General features: G+C 68.4%; 1 protein-coding gene across 1 annotated transcript; it reads right to left on the bottom strand.

The window, feature by feature from the left end:
* Positions 1 to 881: 881 nt before the first annotated feature.
* On the bottom strand, positions 882 to 17,799 carry LOC134509351 (SH3 and multiple ankyrin repeat domains protein 1-like; the record flags this gene model as incomplete). The annotated part of the gene is made up of 8 exons (XM_063321832.1): positions 17,566 to 17,799; positions 15,173 to 15,376; positions 13,408 to 13,479; positions 10,957 to 11,065; positions 8,164 to 8,321; positions 6,969 to 7,136; positions 1,078 to 1,194; positions 882 to 959 (listed from the first exon to the last, which is right to left on the bottom strand). Coding segments are annotated over exons 1-8 (1,122 nt in total), but the record flags the coding sequence as incomplete, so codon positions are not given.
* Positions 17,800 to 18,116: the final 317 nt, after the last annotated feature.

The raw sequence follows: 18,116 nt of genomic DNA, 5'->3' as shown, positions 1-18,116 counted from the left end.
CCCATACCCCCTGTCCCCCCCATGTCCCCCCGATGTCCCCAGCCCACCTGGAATGGCGTCTGCCCCCCCACATCCCCTGTCCCCCCCACGTCCCCTGTCCCCCCCATGTCCCCTGTCCCCCCCGATGTCCCCATGTCCCCTGTCCCCCCCATGTCCCCCCCCATGTCCCCTGTCCCCCCGATGTCCCCAGCCCACCTGGAATGGCGTCTGCCCCCCCATATCCCCTGTCCCCCCCATGTCCCCTGCCCCCCCCATGTCCCCATGTCCCCACCATGTCCCCCCATGTCACCTGCCCCCCCCAATGTCCTCATGTCCCCTGTCCCCCCAGATGTCCCCCGCGATGTCCCCATCCCACCTGGAATGGCGTCTGCCCCCCCATACCCCCTGTCCCCCCCATGTCCCCCCGATGTCCCCCCATGTCCCCCCCCACGTCCCCTGTCCCCCCCATGTCCCCCCATGTCCCCTGTCCCCGCCGATGTCCCCATGTCCCCTGTCCCCCCCATGTCCCCCCCATGTCCCCCCCTGTCCCCCCGCTGTCCCCAGCCCACCTGGAATGGCGTCTGCCCCCCCCCCATCCCCTGTCCCCCCCATGTCCGCCCTGATGCCCCCATGTCCCCTGTCCCCCCCATGTCCCCCTCCATGTCCCCCCCATGTCCCCCCCGTCCCCCCCTGTCCCCAGCCCACCTGGAATGGCGTCTGCCCCCCCCCATCCCCTGTCCCCCCCATGTCCGCCCTGATGCCCCCATGTCCCCTGTCCCCCCCATGTCCCCTGTCCCCCCCATTTCCCCCCCCATGTCCCCTGTCCCCCCCGATGTCCCCATGTCCCCTGTCCCCCCCATGTCCCCCCATGTCCCCGCTGTCCCCCCCTGTCCCCAGCCCACCTGGAATGGCGTCTGCCCGCTGTTGTTCTTCACCTCCTTGTTGGCCCCGCGGTAGAGCAGGATGCGGGCGCAGCTCTCCTGGGGACACCCGCGGGGACATCGCCGCTGGCCCCCTGGCACCCGCCCCCACCCCCCCCCGGCTCCCCGTGTGTGTCCCCCCCCCCCCGTGTCCCCGTGTCCCCCCCCGTGTCCCCACCTTGTTGTAGAGGGCGCAGATGTGCAGCGCCGTGTTCCCGGACGCGTTCTGCGCCGCCGCCTCCGCCCCATAGAACAGCAAATGCTCCAGGTGCTGCGAGTGGCCGTGCTGGCACGCCTGGGGACAGGGGACACGGGGACAGGGACATGGGGACAAGGGCTGGCACGCCTGGGGACAGGGGACACGGGGACAGGGACATGGGGACACGGGCTGGCACGCCTGGGGACAGGGGACACGGGGACAGGGACATGGGGACATGGGGACATGGGGACACGGGCTGGCACGCCTGGGGACAGGGGACACGGGGACATGGGGACATGGGGACACGGGCTGGCACGCCTGGGGACAGGGGACACGGGGACACGGGGACATGGGGACACGGGGACATGGGGACATGGGGACACGGGCTGGCACGCCTGGGGACAGGGGACATGGACATGGGGACACGGGGACATGGGGACATGGGGACACGGGGACATGGGGACACGGGCTGGCATGCCTGGGGACAGGGGACATGGACATGGGGACATGGGGACACGGGCTGGCACGCCTGGGGACAGGGGACACGGACATGGGGACATGGGGACACGGGCTGGCACGCCTGGGGACAGGGGACACGGGGACATGGGGACATGGGGACATGGGGACACGGGGACACGGGGACATGGGGACACGGGCTGGCACGCCTGGGGACAGGGGACACGGGGACATGGGGACAGGGACATGGGGACATGGGGACACGGGCTGGCACGCCTGGGGACAGGGGACATGGACATGGGGACACGGGGACATGGGGACACGGGCTGGCACGCCTGGGGACAGGGGACACGGGGACATGGGGACACGGGGACATGGGGACACGGGCTGGCACGCCTGGGGACAGGGGACACGGGGACATGGGGACATGGGGACACGGGCTGGCACGCCTGGGGACAGGGGACACGGGGACATGGGGACATGGGGACACGGGGACACGGGGACATGGGGACACGGGGACATGGGGACATGGGGACACGGGCTGGCACGCCTGGGGACAGGGGACATGGGGACATGGGGACAGGGGGACATGGGGACACGGGCTGGCACGCCTGGGGGGGACAGGGACACGGGGACATGGGGACAGGGACATGGGGACATGGGGACATGGGGACATGGGGACACGGGCTGGCACGCCTGGGGACAGGGGACACGGGGACATGGGGACATGGGGACACGGGGACACGGGGACATGGGGACACGGGGACATGGGGACATGGGGACACGGGCTGGCACGCCTGGGGACAGGGGACACGGACATGGGGACATGGGGACACGGGCTGGCACGCTGGGGACACGGGGACATGGGGACATGGGGACATGGGGACACAGGGACACGGGGACATGGGGACACGGGCTGGCACGCCTGGGGACAGGGGACACGGGGACATGGGGACAGGGACATGGGGACATGGGGACACGGGCTGGCACGCCTGGGGACAGGGGACATGGACATGGGGACACGGGGACATGGGGACACGGGCTGGCACGCCTGGGGACAGGGGACACGGGGACATGGGGACACGGGGACATGGGGACACGGGCTGGCACGCCTGGGGACAGGGGACACGGGGACATGGGGACATGGGGACACGGGCTGGCACGCCTGGGGACAGGGGACACGGGGACATGGGGACATGGGGACACGGGGACACGGGGACATGGGGACACGGGGACATGGGGACATGGGGACACGGGCTGGCACGCCTGGGGACAGGGGACATGGGGACATGGGGACATGGGGACATGGGGACATGGGGACACGGGCTGGCACGCCTGGGGACAGGGGACACGGACATGGGGACATGGGGACACGGGCTGGCACGCCTGGGGACAGGGGACATGGGGACATGGGGACAGGGACATGGGGACATGGGGACACGGGGACATGGGGACACGGGCTGGCACGCCTGGGGACAGGGGACACGGGGACATGGGGACATGGGGACACGGGCTGGCACGCCTGGGGACAGGGGACACGGGGACATGGGGACACGGGGACATGGGGACACGGGCTGGCACGCCTGGGGACAGGGGACACGGGGACATGGGGACATGGGGACACGGGCTGGCACGCCTGGGGACAGGGGACATGGACATGGGGACACGGGGACATGGGGACATGGGGACACGGGGACATGGGGACACGGGCTGGCATGCCTGGGGACAGGGGACATGGACATGGGGACACGGGGACATGGGGACATGGGGACACGGGCTGGCACGCCTGGGGACAGGGGACACGGGGACATGGGGACACGGGGACACGGGGACATGGGGACACGGGCTGGCACGCCTGGGGACAGGGGACACGGGGACATGGGGACACGGGGACATGGGGACATGGGGACACGGGCTGGCACGCCTGGGGACAGGGGACACGGGGACATGGGGACAGGGACATGGGGACACGGGCTGGCACGCCTGGGGACAGGGGACACGGGGACATGGGGACAGGGACATGGGGACACGGGCTGGCACGCCTGGGGACAGGGGACACGGGGACATGGGGACACGGGGACATGGGGACACGGGCTGGCACGCCTGGGGACACGGGGACATGGGGACATGGGGACATGGGGACACGGGCTGGCACACCTGGGGACACGGGGACATGGACATGGGGACGGGGACATGGGGACAGGGGCTGGCACGTCTGGGGACATGGGGACAGGGACATGGGGACGGGGACATGGACATGGGGACGGGGACATGGGGACACGGGCTGGCATGCCTGGGGACATGGGGACATGGACATGGGGGCATGGGGACATGGACATGGGGACACAGGGACACGGGTTGGCATGCCTGGGGACAGGGACGGGGACATGGGGAAAGGGACAGGGACATGGGGACACAGGCTGGCACGTCTGGGGACAGGGATAGGGACATGGGGACATGGGGACAGGGACTGGCATGCCTGGGGACAGGGACAGGGACATGGCGACAGGGACAGGGACATGGGGACAGGGGACATGGGGACAGGGACAGGGACATGGGGACACGGGCTGGCACGCCTGGGGACAGGGGACACTGGGACACGGGGACACAGGGACAGGCAGACACCTCGGTCCATGGGGACAGGGGACAAGGGGGCACGGTGACACGGGACCATGGGGATGGGGGGACATGGGACAATGGGGACCCAGGGACACGGGGCCATGGGGACACGGGGCTGTGGGGACACGGGGCTGTGGGACAGGGGGTCACGGTGACACGGTGATGCAGTGACCGGGTGACACGGTGATGTGGTGACACGGTGACATGGTGACACAGTGACACGGTGTCCTGGGGCCATGGGACAGGAAGCCATGGTGACATGGTGACCCGGTGACCTGGTGACCCAGTGACACGGTGACATGGGGTCCCGTGGCCATGGTGACCCAGTGACATGGTGATGTGGTGACATGGTGACACAGTGACACGGGGCCCTGTGGCCATGGTGACACGGTGACCCAGTGACACGGTGACACGGGGCCCTGGGGCTGTAGCGCCAGGGGACAGGTGGCCATGGTGACACGGTGACACAACGATGTGGTGACATGGTGACACAGTGACATGGGGACACGGGGCTGCAGGGCCCTGGGACAGGTGGCCACGGTGACATGGCGACGCGGTGATGAGGTGACGTGGCAACAGGGTGACACAGTGACAGGACGACGCGGTGACACGGTGATGCAGTGACCTGGGGGCACGGGGACCTGGTGACACCCGGTGACGTGGGGCCACGGGGCCACGAGGGGGCGGGGACGGGGGTCTGTGGGACCGTGGTGACACGGTGACACGGTGACAGGTACCTGGTGCCTCTCCTGCCGGCTGTTCTCGTCCATGGAGTTGATGTGGGACAGGGGGGTTGGGGGGCCACGGTGACACGGTGACAGTGACACAGTGACATGGTGACAGGGTGATGTGGTGACATGGTGACACGGTGACAGGGTGACAGGGTGGCAGGTACCTGATGGATCTCCTGCCGGCTGTTCTCATTGATAGTGCTGATGTGGGACATGGGGATGGAGGGCTGTGGGACCATGGTGACACGGTGACACGGTGATGTGGTGACACGGTGACATGGTGACAGGGTGACATGATGACAGGGTGACAGCTACCTGGTGGCTCTCCTGCTGGCTGTTCTCATCGATGGAGTTGATGTGGGACATGGGGATGGGGAACCATGGGACCATGGTGACAGGGTGACAGGGTGATGTGGTGACCGGGTGACACGGTGACAGGGTGATGTGGTGACACGGTGACACGGTGGCAGGTACCTGGTGGCTCTCCTGCCAGCCGTTCTCGTCGATGGAGTTGATGTGGGACATGGGGATGGGGAACCATGGGACCATGGTGACACGGTGATGTGGTGACCGGGTGACATGGTGACACGGTGACACGGTGACCGGGTGATGTGGTGACACGGTGACAGGGTGACAGCTACCTGGTGGCTCTCCTGCCAGCCGTTTTCGTCGATGGAGTTGATGTGGGACATGGGGATGGGGAACCATCAGACCATGGTGACCGGGTGACACAGTGACAGGGTGATGTGGTGACACGGTGACATGGTGACAGGGTGGCAGGTACCTGGTGGCTCCCCTGCCAGCCGTTTTCGTCGATGGAGTTGATGTGGGACATGGGGATGGGGAACCATGGGACCATGGTGACACGGTGATGTGGGAACCGGGTGACACGGTGACACAGTGACACGGTGACACGGTGACAGGGTGACAGGTACCTGGTGGCTCTCCTGCCAGCCCTTCTCGTTGATGGAGTTGATGTGGGACATGGGGATGGGGAACCATGGGACCATGGTGACACAGTGATGTGGTGACCGGGTGACACGGTGACACAGTGACACGGTGACATGGTGACAGGGTGACAGGTACCTGGTGGCTCTCCTTCCAGCCCTTCTCGTCGATGGAGTTGATGTGGGACATGGGGATGGGGAACCACGGGACCATGGTGACACAGTGATGTGGTGACCGGGTGACATGGTGACACGGTGACACGGTGACCGGGTGATGTGGTGACACGGTGACAGGGTGACAGCTACCTGGTGGCTCTCCTGCCGGCTGTTCTCATCGATGGAGTTGATGTGGGACATGGGGATGGGGAACCACGGGACCATGGTGACACAGTGATGTGGTGACCGGGTGACATGGTGACACGGTGACACAGTGACCGGGTGATGTGGTGACACGGTGACAGGGTGACAGCTACCTGGTGGCTCTCCTGCCGGCTGTTCTCGTCGATGGAGTTGATGTGGGACATGGGGATGGGGAACCATGGGACCATGGTGACAGGGTGACAGGGTGATGTGATGACCGGGTGACACAGTGACAGGGTGATGTGGTGACACGGTGACACGGTGACAGGGTGGCAGGTACCTGGTGGCTCTCCTGCCAGCCGTTCTCGTCGATGGAGTTGATGTGGGACATGGGGATGGGGAACCGCGGGACCATGGTGACACGGTGATGTGGTGACCGGGTGACATGGTGACACGGTGACACGGTGACCGGGTGATGTGGTGACACGGTGACAGGGTGACAGCTACCTGGTGGATCTCCTGCCGGCTGTTCTCGTTGATGGAGTTGATGTGGGACATGGGGATGGGGAACCGCGGGACCATGGTGACACAGTGATGTGGTGACCGGGTGACATGGTGACACGGTGACACGGTGACAGGGTGATGTGGTGACATGGTGACACGGTGACAGCTACCTGGTGGCTCTCCTGCCGGCTGTTCTCGTCGATGGAGTTGATGTGGGACATGGGGATGGGGAACCGCGGGACCATGGTGACACGGTGATGCAGTGACCGGGTGACACGGTGACACGGTGACAGGGTGCCATGGTGGCAGGTACCTGGTGGATCTCCTGCCAGCCGTTCTCGTCGACGGTGCCGATGGTGGCGCGGTGGAAGAGCAGGAGCTCGCAGCAGCGGGGGTCGCCCCCCACCATGGCCGTGTGGTAGAGCGGCGTCAGCCCCCGCCGGTCCTTGTAGTTCGGGGACCCCCCCAGGTCCAGCAGCGCCTGCCGGGGGCGGGGGGGGGACACACAGCACCCATGGGCGACCCACAGCACCCACGGGACCCATCACCCCCCCAACAGCACCCATGGGACCCACAGCACCCATGGGACCCATCACAGCCCCCCACAGCACCCATGGGGGACCCACAGCACCCACAGGACCCATCACCCCCCCCCAGCACCCATGGGGGACACACAGCACCCATGGGCTCCATCACCCCCCCCCAACAGCACCCATGGGACCCATCACACCCCCTCCCCAGCACCTATGGGGGACCCCCAGCACCCACAGGACCCATCGCCCCCCCCAACAGCACCCATGGGACCCACAGCACCCATGGGACCCACAACACCCATGGGACCCATCACACCCCCATCACCCCCCATGGGACCCATCACCCCCCACAACAGCTCCCATGGGGGACACATAGACCCCACAGCACCCACAGGGGACCCACAGCACCCACAGGACCCATCACCCCCCCCAGAGCACCCATGGGACCCATCACCCCCCCCAACAGCACCCATGGGACCCACAGCACCCACGGGACCCATCACCCCCCCAACAGCACCCATGGGACCCATCACAGCCCCCCACAGCACCCATGGGGGACCCACAGCACTCATGGGATACATCACCCCCCCAACAGCACCCATGGGACCCATCATCCCCCATGGGACCCATCACCCCCCCCACAGCACCCATGGGACCCACAGCACCTACGGGACCCATCACCCCCCCTCACAGCACCCATGGGACCCACAGCACCCCCCAACAGCACCCATGGGAGACACCCCCCTCCCCCCGCCCCCCACCGTGGGTGCCCCCCATGGACCCCCAACCCCCCCACCACAGGGTCCCCCCACCCCCATGGGTGCCCCCCACCCCTGGGTGCCCCCCTGTACCAGCAGCGTCGGGAGCAGCGGGTCCCCCCCGCCCCTCCATGGGTGACCCCCACGGTTCCTCCCCCCCCCGCCCATGGGTCCCCCCACCCCCACGGGTGCCCCCCACCCCCGGGTGCCCCGGTACCAGCAGGGCGGGGTAGCGGCGGGTGCAGACGGCGCGGTGCAGCGCGGTGGCCCCGTCGCGGGCGCGGAAGTCGAGGTGGGCCCCCCCCAGGCAGAGCAGGCGGATGATCTCCACCTCCCCCGGGCCCTCCCGCTGCGCCGCCAGCGTCAGCGGCGTCTCTGGGGACACGGGGACAGCGGGTGGCACGGGGGGACACGGGGACGTGAGGGGCCATGGGGACGTGGGGGCACACGGGGACGTGGGGGTCTATGGGGACGTGGGGGGCATGGAGGGGCAAGGGGGGTCTATGGGGTCATGGTGGTCTATGGGGACATGGAGGGACATGGGGACATGGGGGACACATGGGGGTCTGTGGGGACATGGAGATACAGGGGGACATGGGGGACATGGAGGGACATGGGGGTCTATGGGGACATGGGGGACATGGAGGGGCAAGGGGGGGTCTATGGGGTCATGGAGGTCTATGGGGACATGGAGGGACATGGGGGACACATGGGGGTCTATGGGGACATGGGGGGACATGGGGGGACATGGAGATATGGGGGACACATGGGGGTCTATAGGGACATGGAGATACAGGGGGACATGGGGGACATGGGGGACATGGGGGGACATGGGGTCATGGGAGTCTATGGAGACATGGGGGGACATGGGGACATGGGGGACATGGAGGGGCAAGGGGGGTCTATGGGGTCATGGAGGTCTATGGGGACATGGAGACATGGGGGACACATGGGGGTCTATGGGGACATGGAGGGGCAAGGAGGGGTCTATGAGGTCATGGAGGTCTATGGGGACATGGAGGGACATGGGGACATGGGGGACACGGGGGACACATGGGGGTCTATGGAGACATGGGGGGACATGGGGACATGGGGGACATGGAGGGGCAAGGGGGGTCTATGGGGTCATGGAGGTCTATGGGGACACGGGGACACGGGGGGCCATGGGGACATGGGGGACATGGAGGGGCAAGGGGGGGTCTATGGGGTCATGGGAGTCTATGGGGACATGGAGGGACATGGGGACATGGGGGACATGGAGGGGCAAGGGGGGTCTATGGGGTCATGGGGGTCTATGGGGACATGGAGACATGGGGGACACATGGGGGTCTATGGGGACATGGAGGGGCAAGGAGGGGTCTATGAGGTCATGGAGGTCTATGGGGACATGGAGGGACATGGGGACATGGGGGACACGGGGGACACATGGGGGTCTATGGAGACATGGGGGGACATGGGGACATGGGGGACATGGAGGGGCAAGGGGGGTCTATGGGGTCATGGAGGTCTATGGGGACACGGGGACACGGGGGGCCATGGGGACATGGGGGACATGGAGGGGCAAGGGGGGGTCTATGGGGTCATGGGAGTCTATGGGGACATGGAGGGACATGGGGACATGGGGGACATGGAGGGGCAAGGGGGGTCTATGGGGTCATGGGGGTCTATGGGGACATGGAGACATGGGGGACACATGGGGGTCTATGGGGACATGGAGGGGCAAGGAGGGGTCTATGAGGTCATGGAGGTCTATGGGGAGATGGAGGGACATGGGGACATGGGGGACACAGGGGACACATGGGGGTCTATGGAGACATGGGGGGACATGGGGACATGGGGGACATGGAGGGGCAAGGGGGGTCTATGGGGTCATGGAGGTCTATGGGGAGATGGAGGGACATGGGGACATGGGGGACACGGGGGACACATGGGGGTCTATGGGGACACGGGGGGACATGGGGCCATGGGGGTTTCTGGGGACACGGTGTCTATGGGGACACGGGGGGGGCACAGGGTGACAGGGGGGGCCATGGGGGTCTCTGGGGCCATGGGGGAGCTCTGGGGACAGTGGGGCCATCGGGGGGGGGGGGGGCACCAGGGGGTGGCTCAGGGCTGCCCCGGGGGTGACTCTGGGGACACGGGGGGGGTCACCGGGGGTCCCGGGGGGGGGGGTGTCACCCAGGGTGTCAGGGCCACCCCAGGGTGTGACACCGGGGTCGGGGGGGGTCCCCAGGGGTGGGGGGGGGTCCACAAGGGTCGGAGGGGGTCCCAGGGATCGGGGGGGTCACAGGGGTCAGGGGGGTCCCCAAGGGTCGGGGGGGGGGTCCCAGAGGGGTCAGGGGGGGTCCCCAGGGGGTCAGGGGGGGTCCCCAAGGGTCGGGGGGGGTTGGGGGTGTCCCAGGGGGTCGGAGGGGTCCCCAGGGGTGGGGGGGGTCCCCAAGTGTCGGGGGGGGGTCACAGGGATCGGGGGGGTCACAGGGGTCACGGGGGGTCCCCAAGGGTCGGGGGGGGGTGGGGGTGTCCCGGGGGGTTGGAGGGGTCCCAGGGGGTCAGGCGGGTCCCGGGGGGGTCAGGGGGGGTCGGGGGGGTCCTGAAGGGTCGGGGGGGGGTCCCAGAGGGTCAGGGTGGTCCCCAGGCGTTGGGGGGGGTCGGGGGGGTCCCAGGGGGTCAGGGGGGTCCGGGGGGGGGTCAGGGGGGTCGGGGGGGTCCCAGGGGGTCGGGGGGGGGTGGTCCCAGGAGTCAGGGGAGTCCCCAAGGGTCAGGGGGGGTCCCAGAGGGTCGGGGGGGTCCCAGGGGTCGGGGGGGGTCCCAGGGGGTCGGGGGGGTCCCCAAGGGTCAGGGGGGGTCGGGGGGGTCCCAGGGGGTCGGGGGGGTCCCCAAGGGGCAGGGGGGCTCGGGTGGGTCCCAGGGGTCAGGGTGGTCCCCAGGGGTCAGGGGGGGTGCCGGGGGGTGCCGGGGGGGGTCGGGGGGTGTCCCGGGGGGTGGCGGGGGGGGGTCGGGGGTGCCTCACCCCCCGAGTCGGAGTCGTGGTAGTTGGGGTCCAGCCCCCGATCCAGCAGCCGGGCCACCTTCTCGGCCGAGCCGTGCTGCACGTAGTCCAGGAACTTCCGCAGCCCCGTCTGGGGACAGGGACACCGTCGGGGATGGGGACGGGGACGGGGGACACCGAGAGGGACGGGGACACCATCGGGGACAGGGACACGGGGACACCGAGAGGGACAGGGGACACGGGGACACGGGGACACCGAGAGGGACGGGGACACCATCGGGGACAGGGACACGGGGACACCGAGAGGGACAGGGGACACGGGGACACGGGGACACCGAGAGGGACAGGGACCAGGGACACCGACAGGGACACGGGGACACGGGGACACCGAGAGGGACAGGGACACCATCAGGGACACAGACACGAGGACATGGGGACACTGACAGGGACGGGGACACCATCGGGGACAGGGACACGGGGACAGAGACACAGGGACATGGGACACCGACAGGGACGGGGACAACATCGGGGACAGGGACAGGGGACACCGACAGGGACAGGGGACACGGGGACACCATCAGGGACAGGGACACGAGGACACAGGGACACCGACAGGGACAGGGGACACGGGGACACGGGGACACCGAGAGGGACGGGGACACCATTGGGGACAGGGGACACTGACAGGGTCGGGGACACCATCAGGGACAGGGACAGGGGACACGGGGACACCGTCGGGGACAGGAACACAGGGACACAGGGACACCAACAGGGACAGGGACACCATTGGAGACAGGGACACGAGGACACGGGGACACCGACAGGGACAGGGGAACATGGGGACACAGGGACACCGACAGGAAGAGAGACACCGTTGGGGACAGGGGACACTGACAGGGACGGGGACACCATCGAGGACAGGGACAGGGACACAGGGACACCAACAGGGACAGGGGACAAGGGGACACGGGGACACCGACAGGAACAGGGACAGCGTTGGGGACAGGGACAGGGGACACCGACAGGGACGGGGACACGGGGACACGAACAGGGATGGGGACACCAACAGGGACAGGGGACACAGGGACACGGGGACACGGGGACATGAGGACACCGACAGGAACAGGGACACCACTGGGGACATGGGGACACCAACAGGGATGGGGGACATGGGGACATGGGGACACTGACAGGGACACCGACAGGGACACCGTCGGGGACAGGGGACATGGGGACACCGTTGGGGACAGGGACACCAACAGGGACGGGGACACTGACAGGGACACGGGGACACCGTCAGGGACAGGGGGACACGGGGACATGGGGACACCAACAGGGGACACAGGGACACCCTCAGGGACAGGGGACACCAACAGGGACAGGGGACACGGGGACATGAGGACACCGACGGGGACACGGGGACAGGGGGACATGGGACATCATTAAGGGACACGAGGACACGGGGGGACAACAGAGACACCGGGGGGGCACAGGGGGACAGAGGCACGTGTGGGGCGCGGGGACACCGAGGGGCGTGGGGACATGGGGACACCGAGGGGGGACACGGGGACACTGTGGGGCGTGGGGACATGGGGACACCGAGGGGTGTGGGGGGACACGGGGACACTGAGGGGCGTGGGACACCATGGGGCGTGGGGGGACACCGAGGGGCGCGGGGACACCGCGGGTTGTGGGGGCGTGGGGACACCGTGGGGTGTGGGGGGGCATGGGGCCACCGCGGGGTGTGGGGACACGGGGACACTGAGGGGTGTGGGGACACCGTGGGGCGTGGGGGGACACCGAGGGGCATGGGGACATGGGGACACCGAGGGGCGCAGGGGGACACGGGGACACCATGGGGCGTGGGGAAACCGTGGGGCGTGGGGGGACACGGGGACACCAAGGGGCACGGGGCCACCGCGGGGTGTGGGGACATGGGGACATTGAGGGGCGTGGGGACACCGTGGGGCGTGGGGGGACACGGGGACACTGTGGGGCGTGGGGACACCGAGGGGCGTGGGGACACCGTGGGGCGTGGGGACACTGTGGGGCGTGGGGGGACACGGGGACACCGAGGGGCGTGGGGACACTGTGGGGTGTGGGGGGACACGGGGACACCGTGGGGCGCGGGGGGACGTGGGGCCGCCATGGGGCAGGGTGACACCGCGGGGCCGGGTGGGAGGGGGCGGGGCTGGGGAGCAGGGGGCGGGGCCTGGAAAGAAAAGGGGGGCGTGGTCTCAAAGGCGGGGGGGCGTGGTCTGGAGGGAGGGGGCGTGGCCTGAGAGTGCTTAGAGGGGGAGAGGGGCGTGGCCACGGAGCGGGGGGCGTGGCCTGGAGGGAAGGAGCCGTGCTCGGGGGAATGGGGGGGGGGGGGCGCCAGGGAAAGGGGGGCGTGGCCTGGAGGGGAAAGGGGCGTGGTCTGGAGGGCGTGGCCGGGGGGGGAGGGGAGGGGAGGGGCGGGGGGGGCCGCACCTTGGTGTGGAGCTTGGCCAGCTGCTTCTCGTCCAGGTTGGTCTGTTTGTACACCCGGGTCTTGTACCGGAACTGGGGGGGGGGGGGGGGGGGTGGGCGGGGTCAGCGGGGACACACCCCCCTCTCCCCGCACCGAGGGACACGCCCCCGCCCCGCCCCACTCCGGGGACACGCCCCTTCCCGCCAAAACCCGACCCCTCTCCTCTCCCCGCCGCCCCATTCAAGCCCCCAGGCCACGCCCCTCCCGTAAGCCCCGCCCCCCACGCCCGCTCCGAGGCCACGCCCACCTCGAGGGAGGACACGCCCCGGGGGGGAGGGGGGGCATCTCACGCCCCCAGGGGACGCCACGCCTACGGGTCACGCCCACCCCGTGGCCACGCCCAGCAATAGGTCACTCCGCGGCCACGCCCCCCCCCGTGGCCACGCCCGACTCGAGGCAGGCCACGCCCTGGCCAATGGGGGGGGGGTGTCCCCGCCCGCAGACCCCACCCAGCCGGACCCCACCCACCCAGGCCCCGCCCACCGTGTGACCACGCCCTCCCCAGGCCACGCCCCCTCCCTGGCCACGCCCGGAGGCCGTGGGGGGTGTGTGTGTGTGTTTGTTTCCCCGCCCCCAGACCCCGCCCGGCCGGACCCCACCCACCTACTCCAGCCCCCCCCGCCACCTCTTTGGCCCCACCCACCCCAGGCCACGCCCCCGCCCTGGCCACGCCCCCCCCCCCGAGCTAGGGGGGACACGCCTTGGCCAAAGCTCTTGGGCACGAGTCAAGTCATTGTGGGGGGGTGGGGTGTGTCCTCTTTGGCCCCACCCACCCCGGCCACGCCCACTCTCAGGCCACGCCCCCTCCCTGGCCACGCCCCGCCCCTCCCCCCCGAACTAGGACACGCCTTGGCCAAAGCTCTTGGGCACGAATCAAGTCATGGGGGGTGGGGTGTGTCCTCTTTGGCCCCACCCCGGCCACGCCCACTCTCGGCCACGCCCACTCTCAGGCCACGCCCCCTTCCTGGCCACGCCCACCCAGAGCGAGGACACGCCTTGGCCAAAGCTCTTGGGTGCGAATCAACTCATGGGGGGTGGTTTGGGGGGGGGTGGGGTGTCCTCTTTGGCCCCACCCACCCCGACCACACCCACTCTTCGGTCACGCCCACTCTCAGGCCACGCCCACCACAGGCCACGCCCCCTCCCTGGCCACGCCCCGGGCCCCCCCCCCCGAACTAGGACACGCCTTGGCCAAAGCTCTTGGGCGCGAATCAACTCATGGGGGGTGGGGTGTGTCCTCTTTGGCCCCACCCACCCCGGCCACGCCCACTCTTCGGCCACGCCCACCACAGGCCACGCCCCCCCCCCCCGAGCTAGGACATGCCTTGGCCAAAGCTCTTGGGCACGAATCAAGTCATGGGGGGTGGGTGGGGGGTGTGTGTCCTCTTTGGCCCCACCCACCCCGGCCACGCCCACTCTCAGGCCACGCCCCCTCCCTGGCCACGCCCACCCTCAGCGAGGACACGCCTTGGCCAAAGCTCTTGGGCACGAATCAACTCATGGGAGGGTGGGTGGGGGTGTGTGTCCTCTTTGGCCCCACCCTCCCCGGCCACGCCCACTCTTCGGCCACGCCCACCCCCTCGGCCACGCCCACCGCGAGGCTCTCCACGCCTCGGCCAAAGCTCCATTGGGGTCAAGCCTTGGTGGGGGGTTGTGTGTGTGTGTGGGGGGTGTGTGTGTGTGTGTTCCCCCCCCCCCCGCCCCCCCCCGCGGCCCCGCCCCCACCTCGAGGTAGGGCACGCCCTGGTCGAAGCTCTGGGGGTAGTCGCGCAGGGGCCGCTCCTCGTCCAGGAATTTGGCGTCGCGGCCGGCGGCCGCCGGCTGGAAGAGGCCGTAGTTGAGGCCGTCGTGGAGCCCCTCGGTCAGGGCACAGAGCAGCTGCTGCTTGGCCGCCCACACCGCCGCCCCCGGGTCGAAGCGCAGGCACTTCTGGGGGGGGGCGAAAAAATATGGGGGGGGGGGGGGGGTGTCAGCCCCCTATGGGACACCACCACCCCCTCCCCCATCCGCCCTGGGGTCACAGACCCCCAAAATAGGGACCCCCTGGGGGCGGAGACCCCCATAATAGGGACCCCCCCCGTCACCCCTGGGGTGGGACCCCCTCAATGGGGACCCCCAAGACCCCTGGGGTGACCCCTCAGGACTTCTGGGGGGGGGGGAGGGGGGGGTCAGCCCCCTATGGGACACCACCACCCCCTCCCCCATCCGCCCTGGGGTCACAGACCCCCAAAATAGGGACCCCCTGGGGGCAGAGACCCCCATAATAGGGACCCCCCCCGTCACCCCTGGGGTGGGACCCCCTCAATGGGGACCCCCAAGACCCCTGGGGTGACCCCTCAGGACTTCTTGGGGGGGGGGGAGGGGGGGGGTCAGCCCGCTATGGGACACCACCCCCCCCACCCCACATCGCCCCTGGGGGCGGGGACCCCCAAAATAGGGACCCCCCCGTCACCCCTGGGGTGGGAGCCCCTTAATGGGGACCCCCAAGACCCCTGGGGTGACCCCTCAGCACCTCTGGGGGGGGGGAACGGGGGAGTGGGGGGGGGGGACACCCCGCTATGGGACCCCCCCAGTATCTCTGGGGGCAGGGACCCCCAAAATAGGGACCCCCTGGGGTCAGAGACCCCCATAATAGGGACCCCCCCGTCACCCCTGGGGTGGGGGGACCCCCATAATGGCGACTACCCCCCCGCACCCCCCCCCCCCCCAAGACCCCTGGGGTGACCCCTCAGCACCTCTGGGAGGGGGGAAGGGGGGGGTGAGGGGGGGGGACACCCCGCTATGGGACCCCCCAGTATCTCTGGGGGGCGGGGACCCCCAAAATAGGGGCACACACCCCCCCCCCCCGTCACCCCTGGGGTGACCCCTCAGCACTTCTGGCCCCCCCAAACCCCCCCCCATTTCAGATCCCCCCCCCCGATTTTTTGGGGACCCCCCCCCTTATTTTTGGGGACACCCCCACATTTTTTACCACCCTTTTTTTTTTTGGAGGGGGGGGAAAACCCCATATTTTTGGGTCTCCCCCCCATTTTTTGGGCCCCCCCCCGATATTTTAAAGACCCCCCCCTATTTCTGAGGACCCCCCCATTTATTCCCCCCCCCCCATTTTGGGGGGGACACCTCCACATTTCCCTACCCTCGTTTTTTTGGGGGGGAGGGGGGGAAACCCCAATTTTTTGGGTCTCCCCCCCATTTTTTGGGGCCCCCCCCGATATTTTAAAGACCCCCCCCTATTTCTGAGGACCCCCCCCCATTTATTCCCCCCCCCCCATTTTGGGGGGGACACCCCCACATTTCCCTACCCTCGTTTTTTTGGGGGGGAGGGGGGGAAACCCCAATTTTTTGGGTCTCCCCCCCATTTTTTGGGCCCCCCCCCGATATTTTAAAGACCCCCCCCATTTCTGAGGACCCCCCCCTTTTATTACCCCCCCTATTTTGGAGGGGACACCCCCACATTTTTCTACCCCTCCTTTTTTTTGGGGGGGAGGGGGGGAAACCCCAACTTTTTGGGTCTCCCCCCCATTTTTTGGGCCCCCCCCCGATATTTTAAAGACCCCCCCCCTATTTCTGAGGACCCCCCCATTTATTCCCCCCCCCCCCATTTTGGGGGGGACACCTCCACATTTCCCTACCCTCGTTTTTTTGGGGGGGAGGGGGGGAAACCCCAATTTTTTGGGTCTCCCCCCCATTTTTTGGGGCCCCCCCGATATTTTAAAGACCCCCCCCTATTTCTGAGGACCCCCCCCATTTATCCCCCCCCCCCCATTTTAGGGGGACACCCCCACATTTTCCTACCCTTGTTTTTTTGGGGGGGAGGGGGGGAAACCCCAATTTTTTGGGTCTCCCCCCCATTTTTTGGGGCCCCCCCCGATATTTTAAAGACCCCCCCCTATTTCTGAGGACCCCCCCCTTTTATTACCCCCCCCTATTTTGGGGGGGACACCCCCACATTTTTCTACCCCTCCTTTTTTTGGGGGGGGAGGGGGGGAAGCCCCAATTTTTTGGGTCTCCCCCCCATTTTTTGGCCCCCCCCCCGATCTTTTAAAGACCCCCCCTATTTTTTAAGGACCCCCCCCCCACATATTTTTGGGGACCACCCCCCCGCCCCCCCAGCTCACCGTCTGGTGCAGGTCGGGGATGCCGATGCGGAAGACCATCATGCTGAAGTGGGTGTCGTCGGGGGCCGGGGGGGGTCGGGGGGGTCCCCGTGTCCGGGGGGGGCCGGGATTTGTTCCGGGGGGGCCCTCGCGGGAACTGCCCGAATCCGAATCGCCTTCGGGGTACTCGGAGCCCCGACCCTCCTCCTCCTCGCTGGAGGCCGGCGTGCGCGGCATCCTGCCACCATCACAGGGCTGGGGGGGGGGGGGGGCAGAGGGTGACCCCCCCACCCCCCCCCCGACCCCCAACTTACCCCCCCGGACCCCCCCGGACCCCCAAATTACCCCCCCCGAGCATCCACACGCTCCCACACGCGTGTGCACCCGTGGGGTGTTCAAGCCTTTGGGGCACCAGGATGATACTGGGGGGGGGGGGTGGGTAAGTGACCCCCCCCCCAAACCCCTGGACCCCCCCAGAGCCCCCAACGTACCCCCCCGGGACCCCCAAATTACCCCCCCGAGCATCCACACGCTCCCACACGCGTGTGCACCCGTGGGGCGTGCGAGGCTTT

The sequence above is a fragment of the Chroicocephalus ridibundus genome, unplaced genomic scaffold (genome assembly GCF_963924245.1).
Source record: "Chroicocephalus ridibundus unplaced genomic scaffold, bChrRid1.1 SCAFFOLD_741, whole genome shotgun sequence".
In the NCBI taxonomy this organism is placed as follows: domain Eukaryota; kingdom Metazoa; phylum Chordata; class Aves; order Charadriiformes; family Laridae; genus Chroicocephalus; species Chroicocephalus ridibundus.
This window is presented reverse-complemented; position numbering and strand designations above follow the sequence as displayed.